This window comes from Neolamprologus multifasciatus, chromosome 16 (assembly GCF_963576455.1).
Source record: "Neolamprologus multifasciatus chromosome 16, fNeoMul1.2, whole genome shotgun sequence".
Taxonomy (NCBI): Eukaryota; Metazoa; Chordata; class Actinopteri; order Cichliformes; family Cichlidae; genus Neolamprologus; species Neolamprologus multifasciatus.
Window position 1 is genome coordinate 34,452,607 of NC_140454.1, and position 25,437 is coordinate 34,478,043.

The 25,437-nt window shown below is 42.5% G+C and overlaps 1 protein-coding gene across 16 annotated transcripts in view; it reads right to left on the reverse strand.

Moving 5' to 3' along the window:
• Nucleotides 1-25,437, reverse strand: part of stxbp5l (syntaxin binding protein 5L) — a 145,294-nt gene that overhangs the window by 73,133 nt on the left and 46,724 nt on the right. For all 16 annotated transcript variants that reach the window (XM_085135597.1, XM_085135595.1, XM_085135593.1 and 13 more), the window contains exon 3: nucleotides 6,342-6,423. In XM_085135597.1, the coding sequence (XP_084991723.1) occupies nucleotides 6,342-6,423 (82 nt within the window). The remainder of the gene's footprint in view (nucleotides 1-6,341; nucleotides 6,424-25,437) is intronic.

The window sequence follows — 25,437 nt, forward strand, 5'->3', positions numbered from 1 at the left end:
AATTACATAAATTGCAAAAAAGTGCAATAAACTACAAAAAAATTGAAAATCGTTTTTGTTTTTTTAACATATATTTCTAGTTAGAGAAATTTAAGAGGCTTATCCCTCAAAACTGTAAATACAAAAAAGTTGCACAAAATAGTTTCCCACCACAGGAAATTTATTTTGAGTGTCTTCATAGTTTTATTTTTGAAATACACCAATTTTTATACACTGCAGGAAAAACAAAAATAAATATTATAATGCAAATTTGCAAAAAAGCAGCATATGCATCAAAATAAACTATTTCCAGCAGTGCAATATGAGTCCTAAGCATCCCAGAAACCACACAGAAAGTCATGAAGTCAAACATAACTTTTAAAAACACCAGTATAGGCTCATGAGGCCCTGATGGTAAAAGACTACATTTCCGCGAAAATGACGTCACTTCCGGTTTCGGGCAGGTCATGGCGGACATGCATAGTTCACGTTGACGTCTATTCTAATGTAGGAAGTGTTACAAACAGCTGATCGGATCGGCAAAGCGTGTTTCTGGAATATTATGTTTTTGTTGCTGCAAGTGCTTTTTATGCAGTTTTTGCAAAACTATATGTGGAAGGAAACTGTGACCGAGGACAAGCTGATGGCATAAGATGTAAGTACAACTCCTCCGGTTTCATGTGCAAAAAAAATTATTGCGCTAGCTCACGTGGTTGCAGAGCTACAGGAGTTTAAAAATAGTTATGCAAAACAGAGCGTGCTGCTCTGACCGGCTTTAAAGGGTTAAATACTGTATTTTGTCTTTACATGGTAACATCGTTGCGTAAGATTAGTGACATTTAAACTCCAGTAAAGCTGTGATTCAGTGCTCTGGCTGACTCTTAACACAGTCTGAAGCTTAAAGATTATTTTAACTATGCTGACTGAGACAGTGATGCCCCCCCCCAATCACCCATCTCTCCCAGTATACAGCAGAAAACACTGTAAGTACTGTACTGGTGGTTTGTCAGGGACAGCACAGCTATGCTGTAATTTACTTTGTGTTCAGCTTTAAGCTTCTTCTTGTGATAAAAGCACCTCTAATGTTTTGGACATATTGCAGTTTGGATGTCTGCTGAGTTTTTGCTGAGTTAGCAGTGACCACAGAATGAATTCAGTGGATCAGTTACGTAATGGCTCAGTCACACAGTAGTAAAAATAGGACAGCAACCTCCCTGTGACTGGGAACAATGGGAACAATGGGAACAATGGGAGGTTTCACTGCATCTTGTTGCAAGTCGTTGTGGATACCAGCTTTTGGCATGACCTGGAGTCAACCTGTAGCAGTAAGTGCAAACTAAACTGGCTGTATTGTGTTTATATTGCTTCTGTAACCTTTGAGTGCCTTTGTGTTTTTGTCGCTGCATCGCCGTCCTGTAGCGTCAGGAGCGTCCACGTCACCGGGAATTTAGAATTTGTGTTTCAAATCTACGCGGTTCTGGTCGAACGATGAATGTAAGTAGTTCATGTGAACTTGATGGCAGCAGATCTTCTCTGGTCTTATCACAGTGAATCGAAACGTTATCATCAACAAACTGTGTGCGACTGCCACCTCATTCTCCTGCAGACTGACAGCAGACTGACTCGCTGCTGTTCCTTCTCTGTCTCGAGGCACTACAGTTGCCAAGAACGGAGAACGCAGAGGAGGAGAGAGCGAAACAGAGTGAGGTGGAACAGCCGCTAATGAAGAAATCACTCCAGACGGGGAGAAGAGAGAACCGAGGCAGACGGGGTGAAAGCCTGTCGTCAATTATCTTGATGTCTTGATGGCAACAAAGGCAAGATAACCAGGCACAAGTACAATGAACGGCATGGGTGAAAATGAAAGCCGTGCCAAGAGAAATTACACAGAGAGACATCAGAACATCTCTTGGTGCACTTATCTCTACCTGTACTCAAAACCAGGTGAGGATGTGGTCTAGATAACAGCTCCTCTCAAAAAGCAAGAACAGAGAAAAACAAAGGATCTGCTTAAATCCACCAGAACCTTTCATCTTTTGTCTGTATTGATCTGGTCAGTAGAAATGACTATTATACACTCATCACAGTACACACTAATCGTCCATTAATTAATCCACATCTAAGCCTCATCATGACCTGACATTAATCAACACTTTTCAGAGGAACTCCCTGAAAGGTGAAACAACAGAGCTGAACTCAGCAGACTGTAGAGCACATTATACCCGACGCCGTTCAGAGCAGCAGTGAGGGGAATAATGTTCGCTCACTAACAAAGAAATGAGCGGCGTCTGATTACAAATGTATTTTTAATTTAAAGGAGAGAATATCAACCCCCATGTCACCGAGTAAAAGAAGCATTTCAGCCCTACAGTTGGTCCTAATCGAGCTCTTTGGCGTCAGCTCGACCTGCTGTGTTTGGAGGAAGAGGAACGAATGATGTGACTCATACAACATCATCAACAACAAAAATGTTGGACCTGAGCCTCCCTCAGCCACAATACTGAAGATGGTTATGGACGTGTGACCTGAGTCACTGACCCAGCGCTTTGTTTTTACCATGTTTTGAAGTCTTATTTTCTGTACCTTGTATTTCCTAGTTTCTAAGTTAGTATTTGATCCTGTTCATGTCTTCCTCTCCCCTCGTCTCGTCTTTTTGATTGGCTGTGTTTCCCAGATGCTCCCCTCTTGTATTTAGGGTCTGCGTCTTCCTCGTTCCCGGCCGTGTGTTCTGCCTGTTTAGTTTTATTCTCAGCTTAGTTAGTTTTGTATTTCTGGCGTTAGGTTGTGAGTTTGATTTTGCCTCCATGAGTCTGCGTTTTGGGTCCATTCCTGCTGCCACACACAGCAAACTCGACAGGATGGGTCTGTTAGTATGACAGTGACCCAAAACTTACCACCAGGGCAACAAAGGAGGGGCTATAGAAGAAGCACATTGAGGTCATGGCCTGGCACGCCTCAGGGAGCTGAAGCTCGGAGAGTTTCTGTAAGGAGGAGTGAGCCAAAGCTGGTGAGCAAAAACACGTCATCGTCTTGTCTTTGGCTTTTTTATAAGATCGAATGATGACATGTTAACACCGGTTCAAGCAAATCAAGCTAGCAAAGTGCGAAGACAACCTTGGAGACCTCTGCTACCGACCCGTTTACAACGTGACTGAAGTCTGTGTGCTGTGAAGGAGAAGAAGAAATGACGGTGACTCCAGAATTCAGCATGTTGCTGTACGTTTACACCTAAACACAAAATCGTGCGTCGTGTTCGGTCCCAGCTCTGCTCAATAATCGCCTTTTTCTCACATTAGCACTCTGCTGTCTTTGCCCCGACTCCAGCACCAAACCAGCCTCTTTACATGTTTTATTCATTAAACACAATAATGACTTCAGAATAGAGAAAGTAACACATTAATTAGCCTATTCATAGCCTCCACTGACAGTGCCACAAAATAATAATCTATAAATATTTTTGCTCATCAAATATGAAGCGAGAGGATCACGAGGATGGCACGAAATTACTAAGTAATAAAAGACACGACGTGTGTGGGGGTTTGTGTGACAGAGGACTCTTCATGCATGCAGCGCTCTCGAGTACCTGAGAAGTGCCTCGTTTGTGGGTTGGTGCTGTGTGTCTAATGGGGAGAAGGCATTACACCTCACTGAATGTCAAGATCAGGTCTGAATGTACGAGCCAACCAGGGCAGCCGACAGCCCACGCACCGAGTCCACGAGAGGGTCCTGACATGGAGCACTGCTATTATCCACTCTGTCAATGATGGGAAGACCTACAGTCAGTGAGGGAGCATTAACATAGAGTGCTACACCATGCAAACACAGATTTATGAGCAAAAATTCATTTCTGAAGACGAAGAAACCTGGTGGATTTCAACTGGTTGAAACTGCACGATTAAAACATCTGGATGATTTTAACGTCAGTGAGGAGTCGGTCGGGCTGATTCACTCGATGTTTTTGGTCTTCTGTATGTGAAGCGCTGCCTCTGACAGATGATGGGCTTTAACGTGGATCACGAGCACTGATCTTTCTCCATCCCCGTCTCTTCCCATCATTCTGCTATAATTGAATCTTGTTTTAGCCGATGAAAAACTGTGTCTGCTGTTTTCTAGGAACATGTGATCTGTCCTTCAATCTTGCTGGTCTGCATCTTAAAGCATCTCATCTGTATTTACAATCCTGAAGCGTCCTCTGTGGATTCAGGATGTTGTCAAGAGTACTGTTTCTTACAAATATTCACAAACGTTCAACAGTATATATATATTTAAAAAGCCCCCTCTCGCCCCCGCAGGTGGTTTTTACCCTTCAAGCTCGGGTCCTCTACCAGAGGCCTGGGAGCTTGAAGGTCCCGCGCAGTATCTCTGCTGGTCCGAGGACTGCGCTCTGCCCGACAGAGATCTCCGATGTTGCTGGAGACTGGGGAGCGTGCTTTTTCTTTTCCTGCCCCATTTTTGTGGAACAACCTCCCTCAAGATATTAGGCAGGCAAGTTAAAGACTTACATGTTCACCATATCTTATGTGTCTTATGTGTCTTTAAATTGTTGTCAGCTTTTATTTATTTATCTTTTTATCTTCAAATAACTGTTCAGCACTTTGTTTGATAGCGCTTATTAAATAAAGTTGTTGTTAATAATGATAATAATTTTCTGTTGTTGTTTTTGTTGTTATTGTTGTTGCTGTTCCCAGGACTGCGCTCTTCTGGACAGAGATCTCCGATGTTATTCCCGGGATCTGCTGGAGCCACTCGCTTATCTCGGGAGTCACTGCACCGAGTGCTCCGATTACCACGGGGACCACCGTCACCTTCACCCTCCACATCTTCCCGAGCCCTTGGTACTCCTCCAGCTTCTCGTGTCCCCTCTTCCTGATGTCGTTGTTATTCAGTATCACTACATCGATCACTACGGCCGTCTTCCTCTGCTCGTCTACCACCACTACGTCCGGTTGGTTAGCCACAACCATTTAGTCCGTCTGTATCTGGAAGTCCCACAGGATCTTAGCTCGCTCATTCTCCACCACCCTTGGGGGCGTGTCCTATTTTAACCTCAGGACTTCCATTTTTTTGTCACATATAACTAACTATGACTATAGATGGTTTATATGAAGCTGAGGGTCCATACTTCAGCACTTCAGTCTCATTTCGGTCCCTCTGTTCTATATTAGTGTCGGACAGAGACAGAATCACTATTCAAATACTTATCGAACTATTTTTTAAAACACACACACAGACACACACACACACACACACACACACACACACACCTCATGCTTTTAAAAATCCACTAATATGACAAGATAAACTTGAACCCACACACTGCTGTAACGTGCTCTCAGCTACACTCTTACACTATTACAAAAACATTTGGGTGCTTAAACACACACACACACACACAGTACCTGTAACACAGAAACACACACAACCCTCTTCAGGCTCATCCACCTCCATTTGCCTCAGACACATCACAGGTAGGTGAGTGATGGAGAAGTGGGCTGAAACAGCCAGTGGGCTTAAAAAGAAAAACACCGAGGAAAGAAAAAGTCGAGAGGAGCCGAGATTACAGCAGAATAAAGCAGAAGATCGATGAGAGACGGCTTTACGTTTGAGACCTGTGTCGCCCTTCTCCTGCTCCTGTAACCATCGTGAAATCCTCTTTTCCCCCAGCGTCAGTATTTTGTTAGAAAGCACAGCAATAAACTGCTGTTAAAGTGCTAAAATGAACAGTATGACACAGCACTGTCACGTGTAAGCCCACACCACAGTGTGTCAGAGTGGAAAAGAGGAGAGAATAAAAACCACATCGGTGTAACTAAGCACTGCTCACAATTATCCTTCATTTCAAACAGTGACAGATGCAGTTGTTTTGGCTGCTGCCACTCAAAGATCAGTTAACTGAGAGTTAATCATGAACTGACTCATAAATGTCACGACCATCAGACTGCAAATGAATTCAACTAAATCTTCACTTACACAACCATGAAATGCACACTATGCATAATGTATCATATGACTGGTTATTGTATGGTGTAAAAGAACATCACACACTGCAGTGTTGAAGTCTTCTGCTGACACAAAGCTGTCCCAGAAATCCTGCCTGTACCAGAGACCGGAGCTTTACACTCTTATTGTGACTTTATTTCATTATCAACTAATCCCATAATAAAGGAAACCCAACCGAGTTACCATGCTAACAATCACCGGGGTAATTAAAGGTGATTGTTATCACCACCGTCATCGTTTCATTGTTGGTTCTACTGAAGAACTAAAACGTTTCATAATCATCATTATAGCTACAAAGTTATAACTTTAGCACAGCTCCGGGTTTCCAAATATTATAAAAAGCCTGATGGATCGTGGCTTACCTCATTGATGAGAAACTGCAGCTGAAGAACAGCAGCTCCGCTCTCATGCTGACAGTAGCAGTCCACCCCAGGTCGGCCCAGTCTGGTGACACCACAGAGTCAAGGAAGAGCACCAAGTTTCTGTGTGTGTGCAGTGAGTGCAGGCAGACAGGACATCCAATCGGTACGTAAGCATGGAGCAGATATGATGATGAGCTAAAACATCAAGTTTATTTATAGACACAACAACAGCAAACGTTTAACTGCTGCGCTGCTGCACAGTCTGAGGTGCAACACAGAATAAAGGGCTTCAGGCTGACAGTAGCCCCTGTTCCTGGTGCTGTGTGTGAAACAAGCAGAACATAAAAAACTCCTGAGTTGTTTCATCACATCACCCCAGCACAGGCAGATGGTGCAACGTCAGATCCAGTTATACGGGACGACTGGATGTGAACGAAGACGTGCGCTGTAATCTCTGCTGGTTGCTGACAAACTGTACCTCTCTCACCGTGGAGCACCCAGTGTTTTTATTAGTGTGTGGTGCCGGCGATGCATCACAAAAAGACGCCGTTCAGCGTCTTCATGCTGTCAGAAATAACCCTGTCGAGCCCATTATTATTATTTTAGCAGTTTTTCTTAGGAAGAACTTCTCCTGTGTGAGCTAGTTAGTTAATAGTTGGTATAATGATCGGGTACAACATTACTGTTTCCTTGCGGCTTGTTTAGGAAACAGGTACGCTCATCAAATCCCCGAGAACATCCTTCAAAGCAGGTGGAAACCAGCAGGAGGCAGAAATGACACAACGTGGAAACAGAGCCAGTTGGATGAGAGCTACAAGCAGTTATTCAACCACTACAGTTTGTTCAGTTTGTGTCAGTGCAGCTGAGAAACAAGCAGCCCTGCAACGACTCTCATACGTCTGGTTATTATAAAGCTGTTACGTCCCTCTGCAGCCTCTAATCTGCTCAGTGTGTTCAGCTGGTGCTAATTGGCCACACCTAGTCAGGTGTGGATAAAAGCATACCTGAGGCAAGCGTCCAGGGAGCTCACTTGTCTTTGCCTTGGTGGTACCAGCCATTTGAGCCAACCTGCTATGCCATTTTAAGATAACGCCTCTTTTCACCTACACTCTGGTATTCATCTCACTTTTTATGTTGCGGCTTTGAGCTGGGTCGTAACATAAGCGTACTCCCACCCAGGAAACAAAGAGCAACACAGCAAACAGTTTCAACAAACAACGTTCAAGTGTGAGGCAACGAGGAGGACACTGCATGTCACTTCAGAGCAGCAGTTCCCCCATAGTGTGGAGGATCTTCAGCCTTTTATACTCCCAGGTGCAGGCAATCAGCCAGTCAATTGGTCTTGGAGTGGTCATGGGATCTCCAGGCAGCCAATCATGCACGAGTCCTAGCACACTTGGATTTGCATAAACAAAAAGGCAGTCTCACTCCCTCCAAGGCCCTGGGCCGTAACAAAAGCAGACATGCAGTCAGAGTGCCACGACTGTCATTCTTATCAAGCACAAACTGAAAACAAAGAATCTATTGGACAAAATATTTACTGCTGAAGTTTGAGTCAGCGGAGAGGTTTTCACGTTTTCTACCAACACAGCTCGTTTGCAGTTTCTCTGCTGCACGCAGCGTTAGCTCTGCTGCACGCAGCGTTAGCTCTGCTGCACGCAGCGTTAGCTCTGCTGCGATTTCACGTGCACATGAGCTGTAATGTCTCATTACAAAACCTGTGCTATGATGTGCCCGGCTATTTTGCTCTACCCTTCTCCCTAAAGAGATTTCTGTCCTCCTTGTTTAGCGTCAGTGGCTGCACATGACACCTCGCAAACAGCTCGGGGCAAGGTGATCGTCTGAGCCATAATCAAATATGTGTTCATCTGGTTAACAGCACAGCGAAAAAAAGAAAATGACAGTATGTGTAAACGCTGTGAGTGGAAAGAGCGATCAGAGATAAGGGTTCAGTATTAATGAAACCCAGAGAGAGGAATCAGAGAGCAGGACACTGAAGAACGATTTAACGTGGACGAGGAAGAAAAGCAGACTTAATTACGCTTATTTTAGCGCTCCGCTGTGAACGAGTGGACAGCAGATCCAGTTATAAATCCTTCAGTTACCAGTAACACCATCCACACGTGGCTTTGGGATAATGCTTCAGCTGGCAGACGTACTGATAGCATGCACAGTGAGTACGCTCCATGTCAATTTCACAGTGTCCTCTGAAAGCAGCAGGGCAGAACCACCCAGACAGTCCCTCTATACAGACTCATCTACAGCAGCCGTGGAGCTGATACGGCGAATCGTTGAACCAGGGAGCAGAAATCAGCTGCACTGGGAAGGAACGACTTGGTTGATGGTTCAAAAGGACGGCTGTGGCTTTGGGCTAAAGCCAACTTTAGTTATGAACATTTACTTACTCTATACATGCGTGCAACAGCTTTATATAGAAAACTAGCATATATGCTAACATTTGAGGTATTATTGTCTGTAAAACCTTAGTACCAGAATATTTAGGTTCCTGTGATTATCAGTGACAATAATCACAAACAGTGTTTGTTAAAACATTATACGTTTGTTATAGTGTGTTAAGAAACGTTTGAGTTGGACCACAGAGTGTTTTTATGAGCGTCTGGTGCCAGCGAGTGTATTTGAGGATGGCTGGTTATGGTCAAAGTCAGCTCGATTACTGTTAAAACAAAATGCTATTTAATTATCATAATTGGCCCTGCCAGTATCTCTGTCTTTCATGCGCGCTGTAATCAGGCGCAGATTTGTAAAATGCTTCACTGTCCGTTTTAATTTATCAGATTAATGGTTTGATGAGACACCGCGGCAGACGTCCAACATGATGCAGAGGACGCGTCACAAAACTGTGACCTTGACTAACCAGCGGGTGCTGTCAGAGTGTGTGTGTGTGTGTGTGCGATTTATACTGTTATAGCATGTATACATAAAGAGCTGAGCTGTTCCTGAATGATAAACTGACCGTGCTTTTACTTTGGTGGGACAAAGTATTTGCCCACTTCCTGACTTCTTATGTTTTTGTGATATTTGTTGCAGTCAGATGTTCCAGAACAACAAATATCTGTCAAAGAGAACCAGAGTAAATACAAAGTGCTTTTTCATTTATTAGGGGAACAAAGTACCCATACCAACCTGAGTTCAGTGTCACTGCAGTCGGGTCTGATTACTACCTGATCTGCTGAAGGGAGAAATCACATGTCTGAGACGTTAACTAGGCTAAAGGACTTAAAAACACTCAGCACATGATGCCAGGATGTAAAGAAACTGGAACAGCCGAGGAACAAAGCCACAGCAAAAGCCATATTTCTGTCTTATATTAAAACTTGTTAAATGACCACAATAAGAAGAAGAACCAAAGACTTCACAGCACTGTTCGCTCACATGTTACTAATGAAATTATAAAGTTCATGTCAGTTAGGACGGGTCTATAAAAACAGCTTTAAAGGTGTTTAGCAGCAGATATTGTAGCTTCTCTGTCATTGTGTCCAATCAATGGACCTCTATCACTAAAGGAAAGAAGACAGAAAAGAAAAAATAGCAAAAACTTTAAGCTTTCTTGAGCCTTTTGTGCTCGTGCACCCCGAGCCGCCAAACCTAAAAGAAAAATCTATCCTGTGACCTATGGAGATCCATGGAGCACAGAGAACAGGCCCCTCGCACAAACCAGTCGATATGGACTGTTTCTCCTTTGAATTCCCACACAGCAGGTGACTCCCAGCATTAAAGGCTTAAATGACAATAACTCAGAGGAGGTAGATTGCCTGTGCATGTGTTGGTGAGTTGTGTTAAAGAAGCCTGGACTGGTGTAATGTTCTGTGTCAGGACACTTTAATAGATGTTTTATAATAATATAAATGTTTGACACAGGCTAGCTCAGTGGCAGTGATGCTAACATGTGTTATATGTAGAATGTTCATTTTAGATATACTGTAACATATGAACTGTAACATATGAACTGTAACATTGAACTGTAACATTTGAACTGTAACATATGAACTGTAACATTGAACTGTAACATATGAACTGTAACATATGAACTGTAACATATGAACTGTAACATTGAACTGTAACATATGAACTGTAACATTGAACTGTAACATTGAACCGTAACATATGAACTGTAACATTGAACTGTAACATATGAACTGTAACATTGAACTGTAACATTGAACCGTAACATATGAACTGTAACATTGAACTGTAACATATGAACTGTAACATTGAACTGTAACATATGAACTGTAACATATGAACTGTAACATTGAACTGTAACATTGAACTGTAACATATGAACTGTAACATTGAACTGTAACATATGAACTGTAACATTGAACTGTAACATTGAACTGTAACATATGAACTGTAACATTGAACTGTAACGTATGAACTGTAACATTGAACTGTAACATTGAACTGTAACATATGAACTGTAACATTGAACTGTAACATTGAACCGTAACATATGAACTGTAACATTGAACTGTAACATATGAACTGTAACATTGAACTGTAACATATGAACTGTAACATATGAACTGTAACATTGAACTGTAACATTGAACTGTAACATATGAACTGTAACATTGAACTGTAACATATGAACTGTAACATTGAACTGTAACATTGAACTGTAACATATGAACTGTAACATTGAAGTGTAACATTGAACTGTAACATATGAACTGTAACATATGAACTGTAACATATGAACTGTAACATTGAACTGTAACATATGAACTGTAACATTGAACTGTAACATATGAACTGTAACATATGAACTGTAACATATGAACCGTAACATATGAACTGTAACATATGAACTGTAACATTGAACTGTAACATTGAACTGTAACATTGAACTGTAACATATGAACTGTAACATTGAACTGTAACATATGAACTGTAACATATGAACTGTAACATTGAACTGTAACATTGAACTGTAACATTGAACTGTAACATATGAACTGTAACATTGAACTGTAACATATGAATGTGCATGTACGCTGGTTTCTGAAGGTGAGGAACAGCAGCAGAGCAGCTCTGTGGCTACACGGGTGTAAACTATGTCGATGCAATGATCACGCTCTGTGTGTGTGTGTGTGTGTGTGTGTGTGTGTGTGTGTGTGTGTGAGAGAGAGAGATTCAGGAGCTGACTTGAAAGGGAATGGTAGACTTAAATCATCTCTGTGTCAGTCTGCATCTTTCTCTCCCTGACAGGCGAGTCTTTGTACAGATCACATTCAAATTCACATCACACTCAAGGGCGCATCAAAACACACAAGATGCTGTCAAAACACAAAGCTCATGTGAAGGTGAAGTCGCCTACATCCATAAGAAGACAAGGCTGTTCTGCTGCCAGCCAACAGGACGGAACGGCAGCGAGTTTTTGTTGATCATATTTGCCTCTAAAACCGATGAGTGGAAGCAAATGTGCCGTGAATTTAAGTTTGTTTGTGATGCTCGGTTTGCTTCTGCAAAAGGATGGAGGTAAACAGAGTAAACATGTTTACCTCCAGGTGTACAGCACGTTCCCATCCCAGGAGGAGACATTACCATTTTTAGGTTTTCAGATTTCTTAACACCGTATCTGCGATGCACCTGACCTGGGGTACCTCTAACCAGTAAGATGGGGCATATCCCAGCTCGCTGGATCAGGTGGGTGCAGCCGCCCACTTGGCTGAGGGTGTGGGCCGTAGAGCTGTACCCCTCTAACTTTTGCTTTAGTATTCATTTCACCGACAGACCTACAAGGATGCCGTGAGTTAAATTCTATTATAATTTCATGAGCATCTTACCGATAATTATTTGTGTCCCTCCCACACATGGAGCAGGATGCAGCTAGCAAACATTAGCACTTCGTCGCTCATGTGCTTAAATCTGCCTCCAAAAACAAGATGGCGATAACTCTACAGCAGAGGATGATGGCTGAATATGTTCCTGATGTACTCTGACACTTTATTAAGTACACATTGATATAATATTGAGTTGGTACTAAGACGTCTGAACTGCTTTAAGTCAATAATTTGACAGCACATATTAACATTTAACTTCTACATATGAAAAATAATCTTAACTGATGTGTTTTTGGATATTTGCTTTTATGCTGTGGTCCAAACACGGAGGCTTTTTGTCTTTAGATGTTTTATTCTATATATTATTTCTGTTGGCACATCATCATTTTCATTATTGTTTAACTGTACCTCAGCTTTCAGTCATGTTTGGTCCTGATGTTTGAATATTCAGGTTTCAAAGGTAACATTATTAGTAGTATTAAAATGATAAAATCAGGTATTATTTTTCTAGTGCTTGCTTCTAAACTGGTGGTTGGTATTACTTTAGCAAAGATTAGCTATATTCAAACAGAAAACGTTTTGTATGAGAGGTTTTGAGATGCACTTAACAGAAACGAGTGTTTTCAGATAACAGCACCTGTAAGGAGGCTAAAAGCTTAACTTACAGTTTTCAGTAAATTACTCTCGCTGCTGTAGGCAAACAAGCAAATTAGTTCAGAGCTGCACACAATAGGCTCCAATCACACACATGTGTTTATCTCAGCAGGAACGCCAACACTTATATCAAGTCTACTGTGAGGAGGAAACAGTGTTTGCTTCCCAGCAGCAGGACGTTGTGCTGCAGGAGAGACGAGAAGATCTGAAGTTAACTGATTTGAACCTGAAACATTTCTCCGTGTTCTGCTTTAACGTCTCTGCATCATTTTTTCAGGATCTTTTCAAACACTTCACAAATATTTCCAGTCCTCTGAATCAGTTCACGTCTTTGGCATCGTGACATGAAATTGGAGTTTCTGGGATGCAGAAAGATCTGCTCCAATGAGCACCACGGGAGGACTAATGATTAGCCAATCAGCACCGTGGGTGAGCGGTTATCATTAGTTGTCATGCTGTGCACTGGAACCTAGGCATAATAATAAAAAAGAGAGTTGGTTGTTGTTGTTGGAGTCAAATTGTGTTACTTAAATTTGTAAGTCTTAGTTCAAGCAGCAGACATTCCTCTGTCTCTGAGCATCTCCAGCCTGCTGGACGCTGGGGGAGGCTGCAGTGTGTTATTACAGGGACGTCTATGTGAGGGCTGTTTTCTTGTTTAGTAAGCTTCCTGCTTTTATGATCCTTTTGGTGAGCGGGAGGTCACACAAACGCACACATACTCTCGCACATGCATACACACACGTGCACACACATAGTGCCTTATCATTTGTGACCATAGGGGGGTTTTACAATGGGAGGTGCTTGTGTGCACTCTAACTGTTTTCAATAAAAGGCGGCAAGCGGAGGCCAGAGTCGAGGTCGTCTGTGGTTGGACTCAGAGTGTGAGACACCGACCAGCCTCCATCGCTAGCAAGTAAAACCGTTGCGTCATTGTCTTGCTTTCTTCATGAGGAATAAGTCTCTAAACCAGCGGAGCCTGTGGAAGCGCAGACCCAACAGCTGGGTTACAACAACAACCTTATCGACTGATATGTAGTCTCAATACTGACTACTGGACACTTTATTAGGTACACTTTGCTTTTCCTGTGATGGACACTCTTTTCCCCTCAGAGCTGCCACTTCGGGGCATCGATCCAACGCTGTGCCGGAAACATTCCTCAGAGATTTTAATCCATGTTGATGTGACAGCTTTGTACTATTCCACCGAATCCCAAAGATGCTCCGTGGGCATGAGATCTGATAACTGTGGAGGCAGCGAGCTCGTGCTCAAGAAACCAGATTATTTGAGCACCATGTGAAAAACAATATCCACCACATTATTACACCATCAGCGACAGCCTGAATCCAACAACCATCATGTTGTTTATCCCAAATTCTCACATCCACATTTTTCAGTCTTCTGTCTGGTGTGGTCTTCTGCTGCTCTAACCCATCTAGTTCAAGGTTTTCACATGCAGAGATGCCTTCAGCTCAAAGCAAACTTCTTCAGCCCTTCTCTGTAAAGTCTGGAGATGGTTGAGTTTGAGCACCAGCAAACAAGGAGTTTCTGAAATATTCATACCAGCCTGTCAACAACAACCATGCAACCTTCAAAGTCACTTACATCAGCTTTCCTCCCCTTTCTGATGCTCATGTTAAACTTAAATTAAATGTCTAAATGCAGTGAGATGCTGCCATGTTTAATCGGCATGCCAGGCTGATTAGATATATTTAACGAGCAGGTAAACGGGTGTACCTAATAAAGTGTCTGCTTCACTATTAAAAACCTAGAAAATCAAATATTCGAGTATGGCTTCTTCTGTGTGTTGTTATCACATCCGTTCTGTCCGAACGGATGTGATCTCAAACTGTGGATGGACTGAGCGACATTTCCTAATGAGCTGCCGCTGCTGTCTACTCATTAGGAAAAGCCTTCTGCTCAGGACTGTGAGGTGTAAACATGAGCTTCCTGATTCCGACCTAATGCATCCTGGATCCATTTTCCTTAATTGTATTGCATTAAACTCACCCGCCTAACACGCAGCACTTGTTTTTCAGGTGTCATCGTGCTTCATGCGCTGGAAACCAAAATCCCTCCATGACCACAGCCCGGAGCAGCTAAAGACTGTCCTCTGTCTGAACCGCACTGCCAGGCAGGTGATATCGGCCATCTCTGGTTTCTGCCTAATCCCTGATATCTGACTACACGTCTCCACAGTCACCTGGTGTTTTTGTTCTGTTCTGTCCTCTCAAACATTATTCTATTATTATAAGAGGATGAGGTTTGTATTAGCATTACAGAGGCATCCACATTATCATCCTGCATCAGTGTTCACTGTTTCTAAATCCTGCAGAAAAAGCTGGGAGCTGTTACAGCCATGTTCTTCTGCATGCAGTGATGTTAGCACCGGGGGCTGCGCTACTTCAAACTGCTGAAATTTAAGATGAATCTTGATTAAACTCATTTTACTCCACAAAATTATACCACAGTGCTTCTTGAATTGATCCCACTGCATCCTCTGGCTATCACCCAATCCATGCTTAAAATCTATCTCTCACCCCACTTTATCTCTTACCTCCCTGCCTCTTTCACTGTGTCTGTGTGTGTGTCTGTGTGTGCATGTGTGAAGGAGGGTGTATAATAACTGGTTTGTGTGAGTTTAATAATACTGGTGAAGGAGTGGAGACACAGCTGGGCAATTTAGATTTGAGTATAAACATCTCACAGCAGAGTGGATACAGAAAGAATGTGTGCACGAGAGTGTGTGTGCACGAGAGTGTGTGTGTGCGAGTGTGCGTGCATCAGTCATAGGGCTTTGTGAAGCAGCCATGATGTGAGACATGTGAATGATGTGTGATTTACTTGGCTGTGCAGACAAAAAAGGAAGATAATTGAACATTTATGGTTGTTTCATATATGATACTGCTTTGATTTACAGAGTCATAGATCTGTTTATAAAGAGAAAGACCATCAGCATACACACAAACTGTTTTCATGTTCCAACACAATGTTCATACAGAAATATGGCAAAGTATGTGTGAACCAGTTTCAATAGATGTCCAAGAAGAAGCCTTAATAATATCACCTCTGTTCTAAAGCCATGATTTCAGTATCCAAGCACAAGCCTTTCATTTCTGCCAGTAATTATCTGATTAACCAGCCGAGTGACTCTCAGTGGCAGAATACCAACAGCTGTGGGCAGCCAACCAATTCATGCTTTTGGCCTTGTGTTGGTCAAGCTCCATTTCTGGCCAATGCTCTGTGTCTATTTTATTTTTTTATCGAAATCATTTAAATTAAGAACCATGAAAATGCTCTTCAGTGCTGCTTAATTCAACCAGCCAATAAAATCGGAGTCCTGAAGATGCACATGCACATCACATGGGAACATGAACACCTGGGAGCTGTCCCTCGACTCCATCCATCCATCAACCCATCATCCATCCATCAACCCATCATCCATCCATCGACCCATCATCCATCCATCGACCCATCATCCATCCATCGACCCATCATCCATCTATCCATCCGTCAGTCATCAATCCATCCGTCATCCATCCATCGACCAATTATCCATCCATCTATCCATCCATCCATCGACCCATCATCCATCCATCGATCCATTCATCCATCCATCGACCCATCATCCATCCATCGACCCATCATCCATCTATCCATCCGTCAGTCATCAATCCATCCGTCATCCATCCATCGACCCATTATCCATCCATCTATCCATCCATCCATCGACCCATCATCCATCCATCCATCCATTCATCCATCCATCCATCGACCCATCATCCATCCATCGACCCATTATCCATCCATCTATCCATCCATCCATCGACCCATCATCCATCCATCCATCCATTCATCCATCCATCCATCGACCCATCATCCATCCATCGACCCATCATCCATCCATCCATCCATCCATCCATCGACCCATCATCCATCCATCCATTCATCCATCCATCGACCCATCATTCATCCATCGACCCATCATCCATCCATCCATCAATCGACCCATCATCCATCCATCCATCCGTCAGTCATCAATCCATCCGTCATCCATCCATCGACCCATTATCCATCCATCTATCCATCCATCCATCGACCCATCATCCATCCATCCATCCATTCATCCATCCATCGACCCATCATCATCCATCGACCCATCATCCATCCATCCATCCATCCATCGACCCATCATCCATCCATCGACCCATTATCCAGCCATCCATCAATCGACCCATCATCCATCCATCCATTCGTCAGTCATAAATCCATCCGTCATCCATCCATCGACCCATTATCCATCCATCTATCATCCATCCATCGACACATCATCCATCCATCGACCCATCACCCATCCATCCATCCATTCATCCATCCATCGACCCATCATCCATCCATCCATCCATTCATCCATCCATCGACCCATCATCCATCCATCGACCCATCACCCATCCATTCATCCATCCATCGAACCATCATCCATCCATCGACCCATTATCCATCTATCCATCCGTCAGTGATCAATCCATCCATCATCCATCCATCGACCCATTATCCATCCATCTATCCATCCATCCATCCATCGACCCATCATCCATCCATCCATCCATTCATCCATCCATCGACCCATCATCCATCCATCCATCCATTCATCCATCCATCGACCCATCATCCATCCATCCATCAATCGACCCATCATCCATCCATCCATCCGTCAGTCATCAATCCATCCGTCATCCATCCATCATCCATCCATCGACCCATTATCCATCCATCTATCATCCATCCATCGACCCATCATCCATCCATCCATCGACCCATCATCCATCCATCGACCCATCATCCATCCATCCATCCATCCATCCATCCATCGACCCATCATCCATCCATTCATCCATCCATCGACCCATCATCCATCCATCCATCCGTCAGTCATCAATCCATCCGTCATCCATCCATTGACCCATTATCCATCCATCTATCCATCCATCCATCGACCCATCATCCATCTATCCATCCATTATCCATCCATCCATCCACCCACCTACTATCCATCCATCCGTCCGTCCGTCATCCATCCATCCGTCATTCACCATCCATCCGTCAGTCATCCATCCATCTATCAACCAATCATCCATCTATCCATCCATCCATCCATTATCCATCCATCCATCCACCCACCTACCATCCATCCATCCGTCCGTCCGTCATCCATCCATCCGTCATTCACCATCCATCCGTCAGTCATCCATCCATCCATCGACCAATCATCCATCCATCCATCATCCCTCCATCCACCCACCCACCCATCATCCATCCATCCATCCATCCACCCACCCACCCATCCATCATCCACCCATCATCCATCAATCCATCCATCCAATCATCCATCCATCCACCCACCCATCTTCCATCCATCCATCCATCCATCCTCCATCCATCCATCCACCCATCCATCCGTCATCCATCCATCCATCTAATCATCCATCCATTCGGCCATCTGTACATCATCCATCCATCCACCGATCATCCATCCATCCGTCATCCATCCATCATCCATCATCCACCCATCAATTAATTTCTCCATCCATCCATCCACCCACCCATCATCCATTTATCCATCCATCATCCATCCAGTTTAGGATCATGGTTGGGCTGGAGCCTGTCATAGCTGTCATAAGATGCCGTGCACACTGGATAGGTTGGTGCTCCGTCACATTTATACAACAACAAATTTAAAGGATAATTCCCATAAACTGCATATTTCTCATATTGTATTTTTACTGCTCTGTGACTCATACAAACTTTTCCGAGTTCAAAGAACAAGTCTTTGCAAAATGACAGCTGCATATATTACATTAAAGCAATCAGGGCGAGCTCCCTGAAGACTCAGAAAGGAAAGTTTTTTTATGGAAATCATTTTATTTCATTTAATGATTTTAGTTTTGGGTCTGATAGAAAGCAAGCACGACATCAGGAAGCCTGTTTTCTGCTCGCTGCACAAGGATCATAAATCAGGGACGGCTAGCTTTCAATATTCATCACTAACACAATTATTAGCCACCGTCAGGCAAGCACCCTCGGACTTATGTTTGACCTCGCGTTGTGCCATCTTCCTCCAGGGTTTAGTTTTGAATGAACGTGTGAAGTAAATATCTTACCTACACACATCTGAGCTGCCACACAGTAAAGCAGTGAGAAACATGTTCATAGCTCAATGATTTTGTTTTCACAAGCTTCATAAAAGGATTCTCCTAATCTGTGTACTAACACATTACTTGCACAGTGCTCATGAAGTCAGTTCCTGTGTACTGCAAAAAAGGACAAATCTATCAAACTAAAACCACTTTGATTAGTGGAAAGCTCCTCCTGCGAATGTATCTTGAGAGATGCTGCACTGCTCTGCATTGATGTGATAAGAAAAGCGAGAGAAGGCATCTGTCTGGACCAGCCTCTGATCATTTAAAGATAAATTTATCTCATTGCTTATTTGACTGTTTCACATAGTAGTGATTCAAATGCTAAAGGTTGTCTGCCCACCACGCTTTTTAAAGACTACATCTGTGTTGGTCAAAGCTGTCCTTTGGTGATTACATACAGTATTTTTATGTATTCACCAAAGGACAGCTTTGAATAAACATAAAAGCCAATGTGGAAGTAAATATATAAATATAAATATTTATATTTGTATATAATATAAAACGTTTGGATTATTAATCACTGCATTATATATGAGTGCATGCTAACTGCTAACCATCTTTGCTCTGTCCATTATTATCAGTTTATGAAGCAGTTTAAATGACTTTCGTTTACAAACAACTTTAGATCTTTTTTCTATTTGAATTCTTTTTAAAAGCATTTTGTACTTTATATATTCACCATTAGGTGCACCTGTTCAACTGCGCGTCAACGCAAACATCTAATCAGCCAATCACATGTGAGCAATGCAGTACATTGAGGCATGTAGACTTGTGTCTCTGTCCCGTCTTCCTCCACTCACCCCCAACCTGTCATGAAAAAGATGACAGTTTGAGCCTGGTTCTGATGGAGGTTTCTTCCTGTTAAAAGGGAGTTTTTCCTCCCCACTGTCACCAAGTGTTTGGTGGGCTGTTCTCTGTATGACTGTAGGGTGTTTACCTTACAATATAAAGCACCTTAATGTGTCTGTTGTTGTGATTTGGCGCTATGTAAATAAATTTGAAGTGAAGTGAAAGTGAATGGTCAGGATGACCTGCTGAAGCTCAAACTGAGCATCATAATGGAGAAGAAAGGTGAGTTCACTGACTCTGAAAGTGTCGTGGTTGTTGGTAATCAGAAACTGCTGATCCACATCTCTGTGGGCTCACAAAGAGAAAACATCCGCTCTCTGGATGTTGATGCCCGAGGTCAGAGGAGAAAGACCCCGACTCTGCAGCAACTGTGCGATGCTATCATTGAAATATGGATCATAATCTTGACCTGAATATTTACTCTGTTCAAAATCAAACCCAGTAGTATGAAGGAAGGCGTATATAATACTAAATAAAAAATGTGCCACACTATAAAAGTTTCATGCCAACAGCAATTATCCCCAACTAATTATTTCATCTAAATAAAAGTCATGACTGGGGGGCATTAGTGCTTTTATTACCTCCTTTTCTCTCTGCCTGCCAAACATAACGTTATATTTTTAAATCATAAAATCGTATCTTAGTCGCACTTTCATGTGACAGAGCAGAATTATTTGTTTAGCTGCCCATAAACAAATCAGCCATTATTTCTCCTGTTAGTGCTCTAAAAGTGAAGCTCAGTGAACTGCATATTAAAGTCTGGCAACACACTGCAGGTCCTTTACCCACCGCTGACGTCTGCCACTGATCTCAGGCTCCTTAACATTGTATACAGAGTATGTTCACAAATTACAAATCATGTCTTATTAATATCAGATGTGATTTCCACCTGATTTATTTAGTACTGCTGCACCTATGCATGCATAAACAGACATTTTACTTCCTGCAGGTTTTTGCCATTAGAACTAGGGATGGGTACCAGTATCCTGACATAAACGGTAGTAACCAGACCGAAAAGCAGCGCACATTTCGGTGCTTTTTTTCCTGAGCTGTGACACACTTTAGATTCTAGCCAATCATTTTACGTTTCCGAGGATAGTAGGCGGGTCCAGGTACGTACGTTCCTTTAGAGCAGAGCTACAGATTAAAAATGCCCAAGGCGAAGCGGTCAAAGTCTGGCTGTACTTCACAGCAAAAGATGCAAACTCAGCAGCTGCAACAAGTGCTTTAAGCTGATACTGTGATACTGTCAAAGGAGGTAACACCTCAAATCCGATGAAACACCAGGCAACACATAGCGTTTTTTTAACAGCCGAGAAATGCGCCGTATTTGATAGCTTGCTGCGAGACCTCACACCGAGCACATCTACTGCGGGTGTGGTGCCTGTTATCGGACCTGGAGTTAGCAACATCCCCCAAAAACCCGAAGAGGAGAGTCCTGGCCCCTAGCCCTGCCAGTGTAGCAGAAATGATGAGGATGATGATGCAGCAGCAGCCGTTCTTCTCTGCGTGAGTAGCTTAATGTTGTTCGTGTGTAATTTACGTTGAGTAGGCTAACCACGTTATTACATTAATGCATGTAAGGTGAACTAGCAAACACCATCATAGCTACATGCGGCTGTCTTCTTGTTTGATGGCAGATACTCCCTTCACCCTGGACAAAAAGGCTAAAATGACCAAAGAAAAAGTGGAAAACAGCTAAACATGAGAGGTTTTTGGACAAAGTTTGTGTTTTTTCCATTGTTTAAGCTGCTTCCAGCCAAGAGTGATACCATATATGCCCTATAGCTGCAGAAAAGGCTAACATTGTTATCTTTTTACAAAAAAACAGCTGAACATGAGAGGTTTTTGGACCAATTTTGTGTTCTCCATTCTTTAAGCACCGGTTTGAGCACCGTTTAAGCACCGGCACCGTTTCAAAAGTACCGGTTTGGTACTGGTATCGGATACAACCTAAACGATACCCATCCCTAATTAGAATTCTAAATGAGACATCAGTAAACGAACGTCCCGCTTATAAAGCGTGCTGTCTGCGGACACATAGCTCATCTGGATGAGGAATACTGTCTGTGCCCGCATCTTGCAACAGCTCGCAGGAGGCATTTGGATCAAAATATAATTGGATCAGCGTTCACACGTTTGGAGGCGGTCTGTTTCACTCTGTGATCAGCTCTCAGGCAGGTGTAAATGAAATCAGTCCAGCTTGACCACAAAAATGTCTCACCTGGTTGTCTTTGCTGGGACGCAGACCAACATTTCTACCATGAGTCGTTAGCGTCACCTGAGATGGTTTGTGTTCGTTGACGAGCAGCCAGCGATAACCAAACTGTTTAGCATAATGTGATCCAATCACAGCAGAGCCAGGAACCAGATAACAACAATGAATTTTAAAAGTGGGTGTAAATGAAAACATGTGTGTATAATTAGTGTTATCAATGAGGAGGAGCCGGTTTGGCTTCATCTGTTCTATTCAAACATCGCTAAAACAACAACGGCCTTTTTAATGTCAACACCGGCACATTTGTAGCTCACCTGACCTCTAGCATTTAACAACGGGGAAAAGGAAGGGTGTGATAATCCCCGGGCTCTTTGCCTGCACGCTATTGTCTTCTGTTATTTGCAGGTAGGCGGAATTGTTCATTTGTGAGCTCCTGAGCCGGCGTTCCAGGCCTCTCGAAGGCTCTCTTCCTCACACTACGTTCGATTCCTTTGTTATTTCATCTCTTTAACTCCCACGCGGCGCTCTTCAGAGACCCACTCATGAATGACACCGATGTAAGGGGCATCCACATACTATTCTTGTAGTTTAATCTGACTTTCTGTAAATAAACAAAGACAGCTGGCACATTTTAGTTTGCCATGGTTTAACAGTCAGCCATACATGGGAAAACAGAGATTTGATGCTATGACATGACTGATCTCACAGGATATGCAGAAACAGTTTTCTCCTACGGGACCATAAATGTAAAGACTTTGTTTTACAGCTGCTGGCAAACAAAAGACACACAAAGGCAGATAAATTAACTCAGTTTAAGAAGCAGTTCAAAAATATGTGTTTTGTAAAGTACAGGGAGGAGGCAGGGCTCTGATTGGCTGTTCTCACCCACACACAATAGTGATGTTCAAGTTTGGATGTGTTACTGGGGTTAAAATAAAACAATTCATGTAAAAAATTATAATGAAGAATTTCTGGTGGAGACAGCATGAACAGGAAGAAGCAGTGGAGACTATTAGTTACTATACAGTGTAAAAGGGGGCGGGATTAAATAAGTCATGCTTCGTCTTACTTCCTTTTTGAACATGTAAGTTATTTATAATTATTATTGTTTTGTTTTCATTTTTTTGGGTTTGTTTGTCTCTTTTTTCCTCTGTTGTTGTTAAACTATTTTAACATGTTCAAAATAAAGATCAATACAAATCTACATTGATTTCAAACATTGAACCTTTAGTGCTGCACTCTGAGAAAAATCACTTTCATTTAATTCTGTTATTATTAAAAGTCTGACTATAACATCAAAGCATGGGAATATGTGATTTACATAAATACAAATGAAACAAAATCAAAGGAAAATGCATCTTTCTGATGCTGCGTGACATTGCATGGACACACACACACGCACACACACACAAACACAGCCAGGCTGCACACATTCGTACACTAATGGCTGCATCTTAATGAGCAGCTCAGTGAGTAATTAACCTGCAGATAACCTTCTTTGAAGCAACAGAAATGGCTCTCAGCTGGAAACAGCACAGAGATTCTCACAGGTCAAAAAAAAAAAGTACTGCAACAGTCCGAGGTCTCCTTCACGATAGTGGGGGAGGAGTCTGGATAAGTGCAAACGGAGCGCATCCTAACCCAAGGATGATTAAAGCTCCTGCGTGTGACTTGGATTTCTCCTGTAAGTATTCCGAGTGTTGGATCAGAGGGAAGACTGTGGCGGCAGATGCAATAAAAAGAAGGTGGCTGATTTCTGCTCCCGTGTTATTTTGAGTTGCTCTGTCTCACAGTGCTGCTGTGCCACAATGATTCCACATGGAATCATTTTAAACTGACTCAATGCATTTCTTTGTCTGTCTCTACAAAGCAGGAAATAATCAGCTTGTATCTTCATCTTTGTCTGCATATTTTCTTCATCAGTCTAATTACGTGATGCTTTTTGATTACCAAAAGAAACAAAACAGTCAGATAAGTCAAACTTTACTCAGCTCATTCTTCTTGCTTCCTCCACTTCTGTACCATTGATTGATTAATGCTGAATTCTCTGGCAGCTGCTCTGTTCCCATGTTGTTGCAGTATATTAATGACTAACCTTGTATTGTGGATGGATTATCTCAGTTGTTCTCCTGACTGAAGTTTGGTCCGTTTACAGCATCCTGCCATGTGATTGCATTTGTCTCTAACCATCAGGAACCCTCACGTTAACTTTTATTGAGTGGAAAAAATGTTAGCGTTCATCCTCCAGCTTCACTGTGTTTATGCTATGCTAACATAGCTGTGTAGCTAGCAATCACGTAGCACATCATTATATACCAGCTAGCCCAACTTCAGTAACCCTACAAACGTCACTGCTGTTTAGTTTTCTGTCTTCATTTATGTTGGAAGTGACAGCAGAGCTGTACGTTTGAATTTTTCAGAAATCTCTCAGTCAGAACATGCTATATCATGTTTAGCTAACTAGCGAGCTAACTTCCTACTTCTAACTCCGTTAAATGTAATAAATTCTGTTTTCATGGATGTTAAACTTAATTGTTACACCTGGTAAAGCAGCAACACTGATCATTTTATTAAAGATGAAAGAATTTAGACAGTTTGTAACTCTCAGTGATTGTTTGACTTTGGGACCTGAAGCGGAGTTTAGGTGGCTTCATAGCTTACCAAAGTCATACTAAAACATTTTTGACAGATTTCTGTGCCGTGTAGCACATAAAATTGGTCCGAGGTCAGTAAGCACAACCAGAATTCATAAATAAGGAGCACTGATGATTTTTGAGAAAATTAAAGGATTTTAAGTGCGCGTTATAGTGTGGAAAAAAAAGTATTGTTTTAGTGATGACTGTTCTCAATGCAGTTCCTTCTCCTCCAAAGTGGAGATGAACCATAAAGAGCAGGAGAGCTGCTGTAAGTGTAATGATGTCCACACCTGCTGAGCAACTCAAATATAACAGGTGACAAAGGGAAAGACAAATTTACATTGTCAGCACAGTTTGAGTTAGCACACAGCAGATCAATCACAGGATTGTGTTCAGGATGTATTTGACACACTGTATCCTGTGGTTACAACACACCGTTTATATTGTAAACTTGAGACATAATCCTGTTCATTAACCCTGATCTCAAACTTCACGTCCTGCAGTTTGTTCTGTTCTTCAAGCGTTCCTCATCTACATAATTTTATATAGCTTCTATTATTTAATACCCGTCTAACGTCTACAGGCACTGATGTCATAAGACTTCTTTCGTCACCAGGTGGCGCCAAAGCAATTAGCGCTGTGTTTTTGACTCGGTGGGGTTTTGCCCTTCCTGACGCCACCCCAATGGGTATCTGTGTCAGGTATATATTTGGTCTAAATTCACCCGTCGCTCG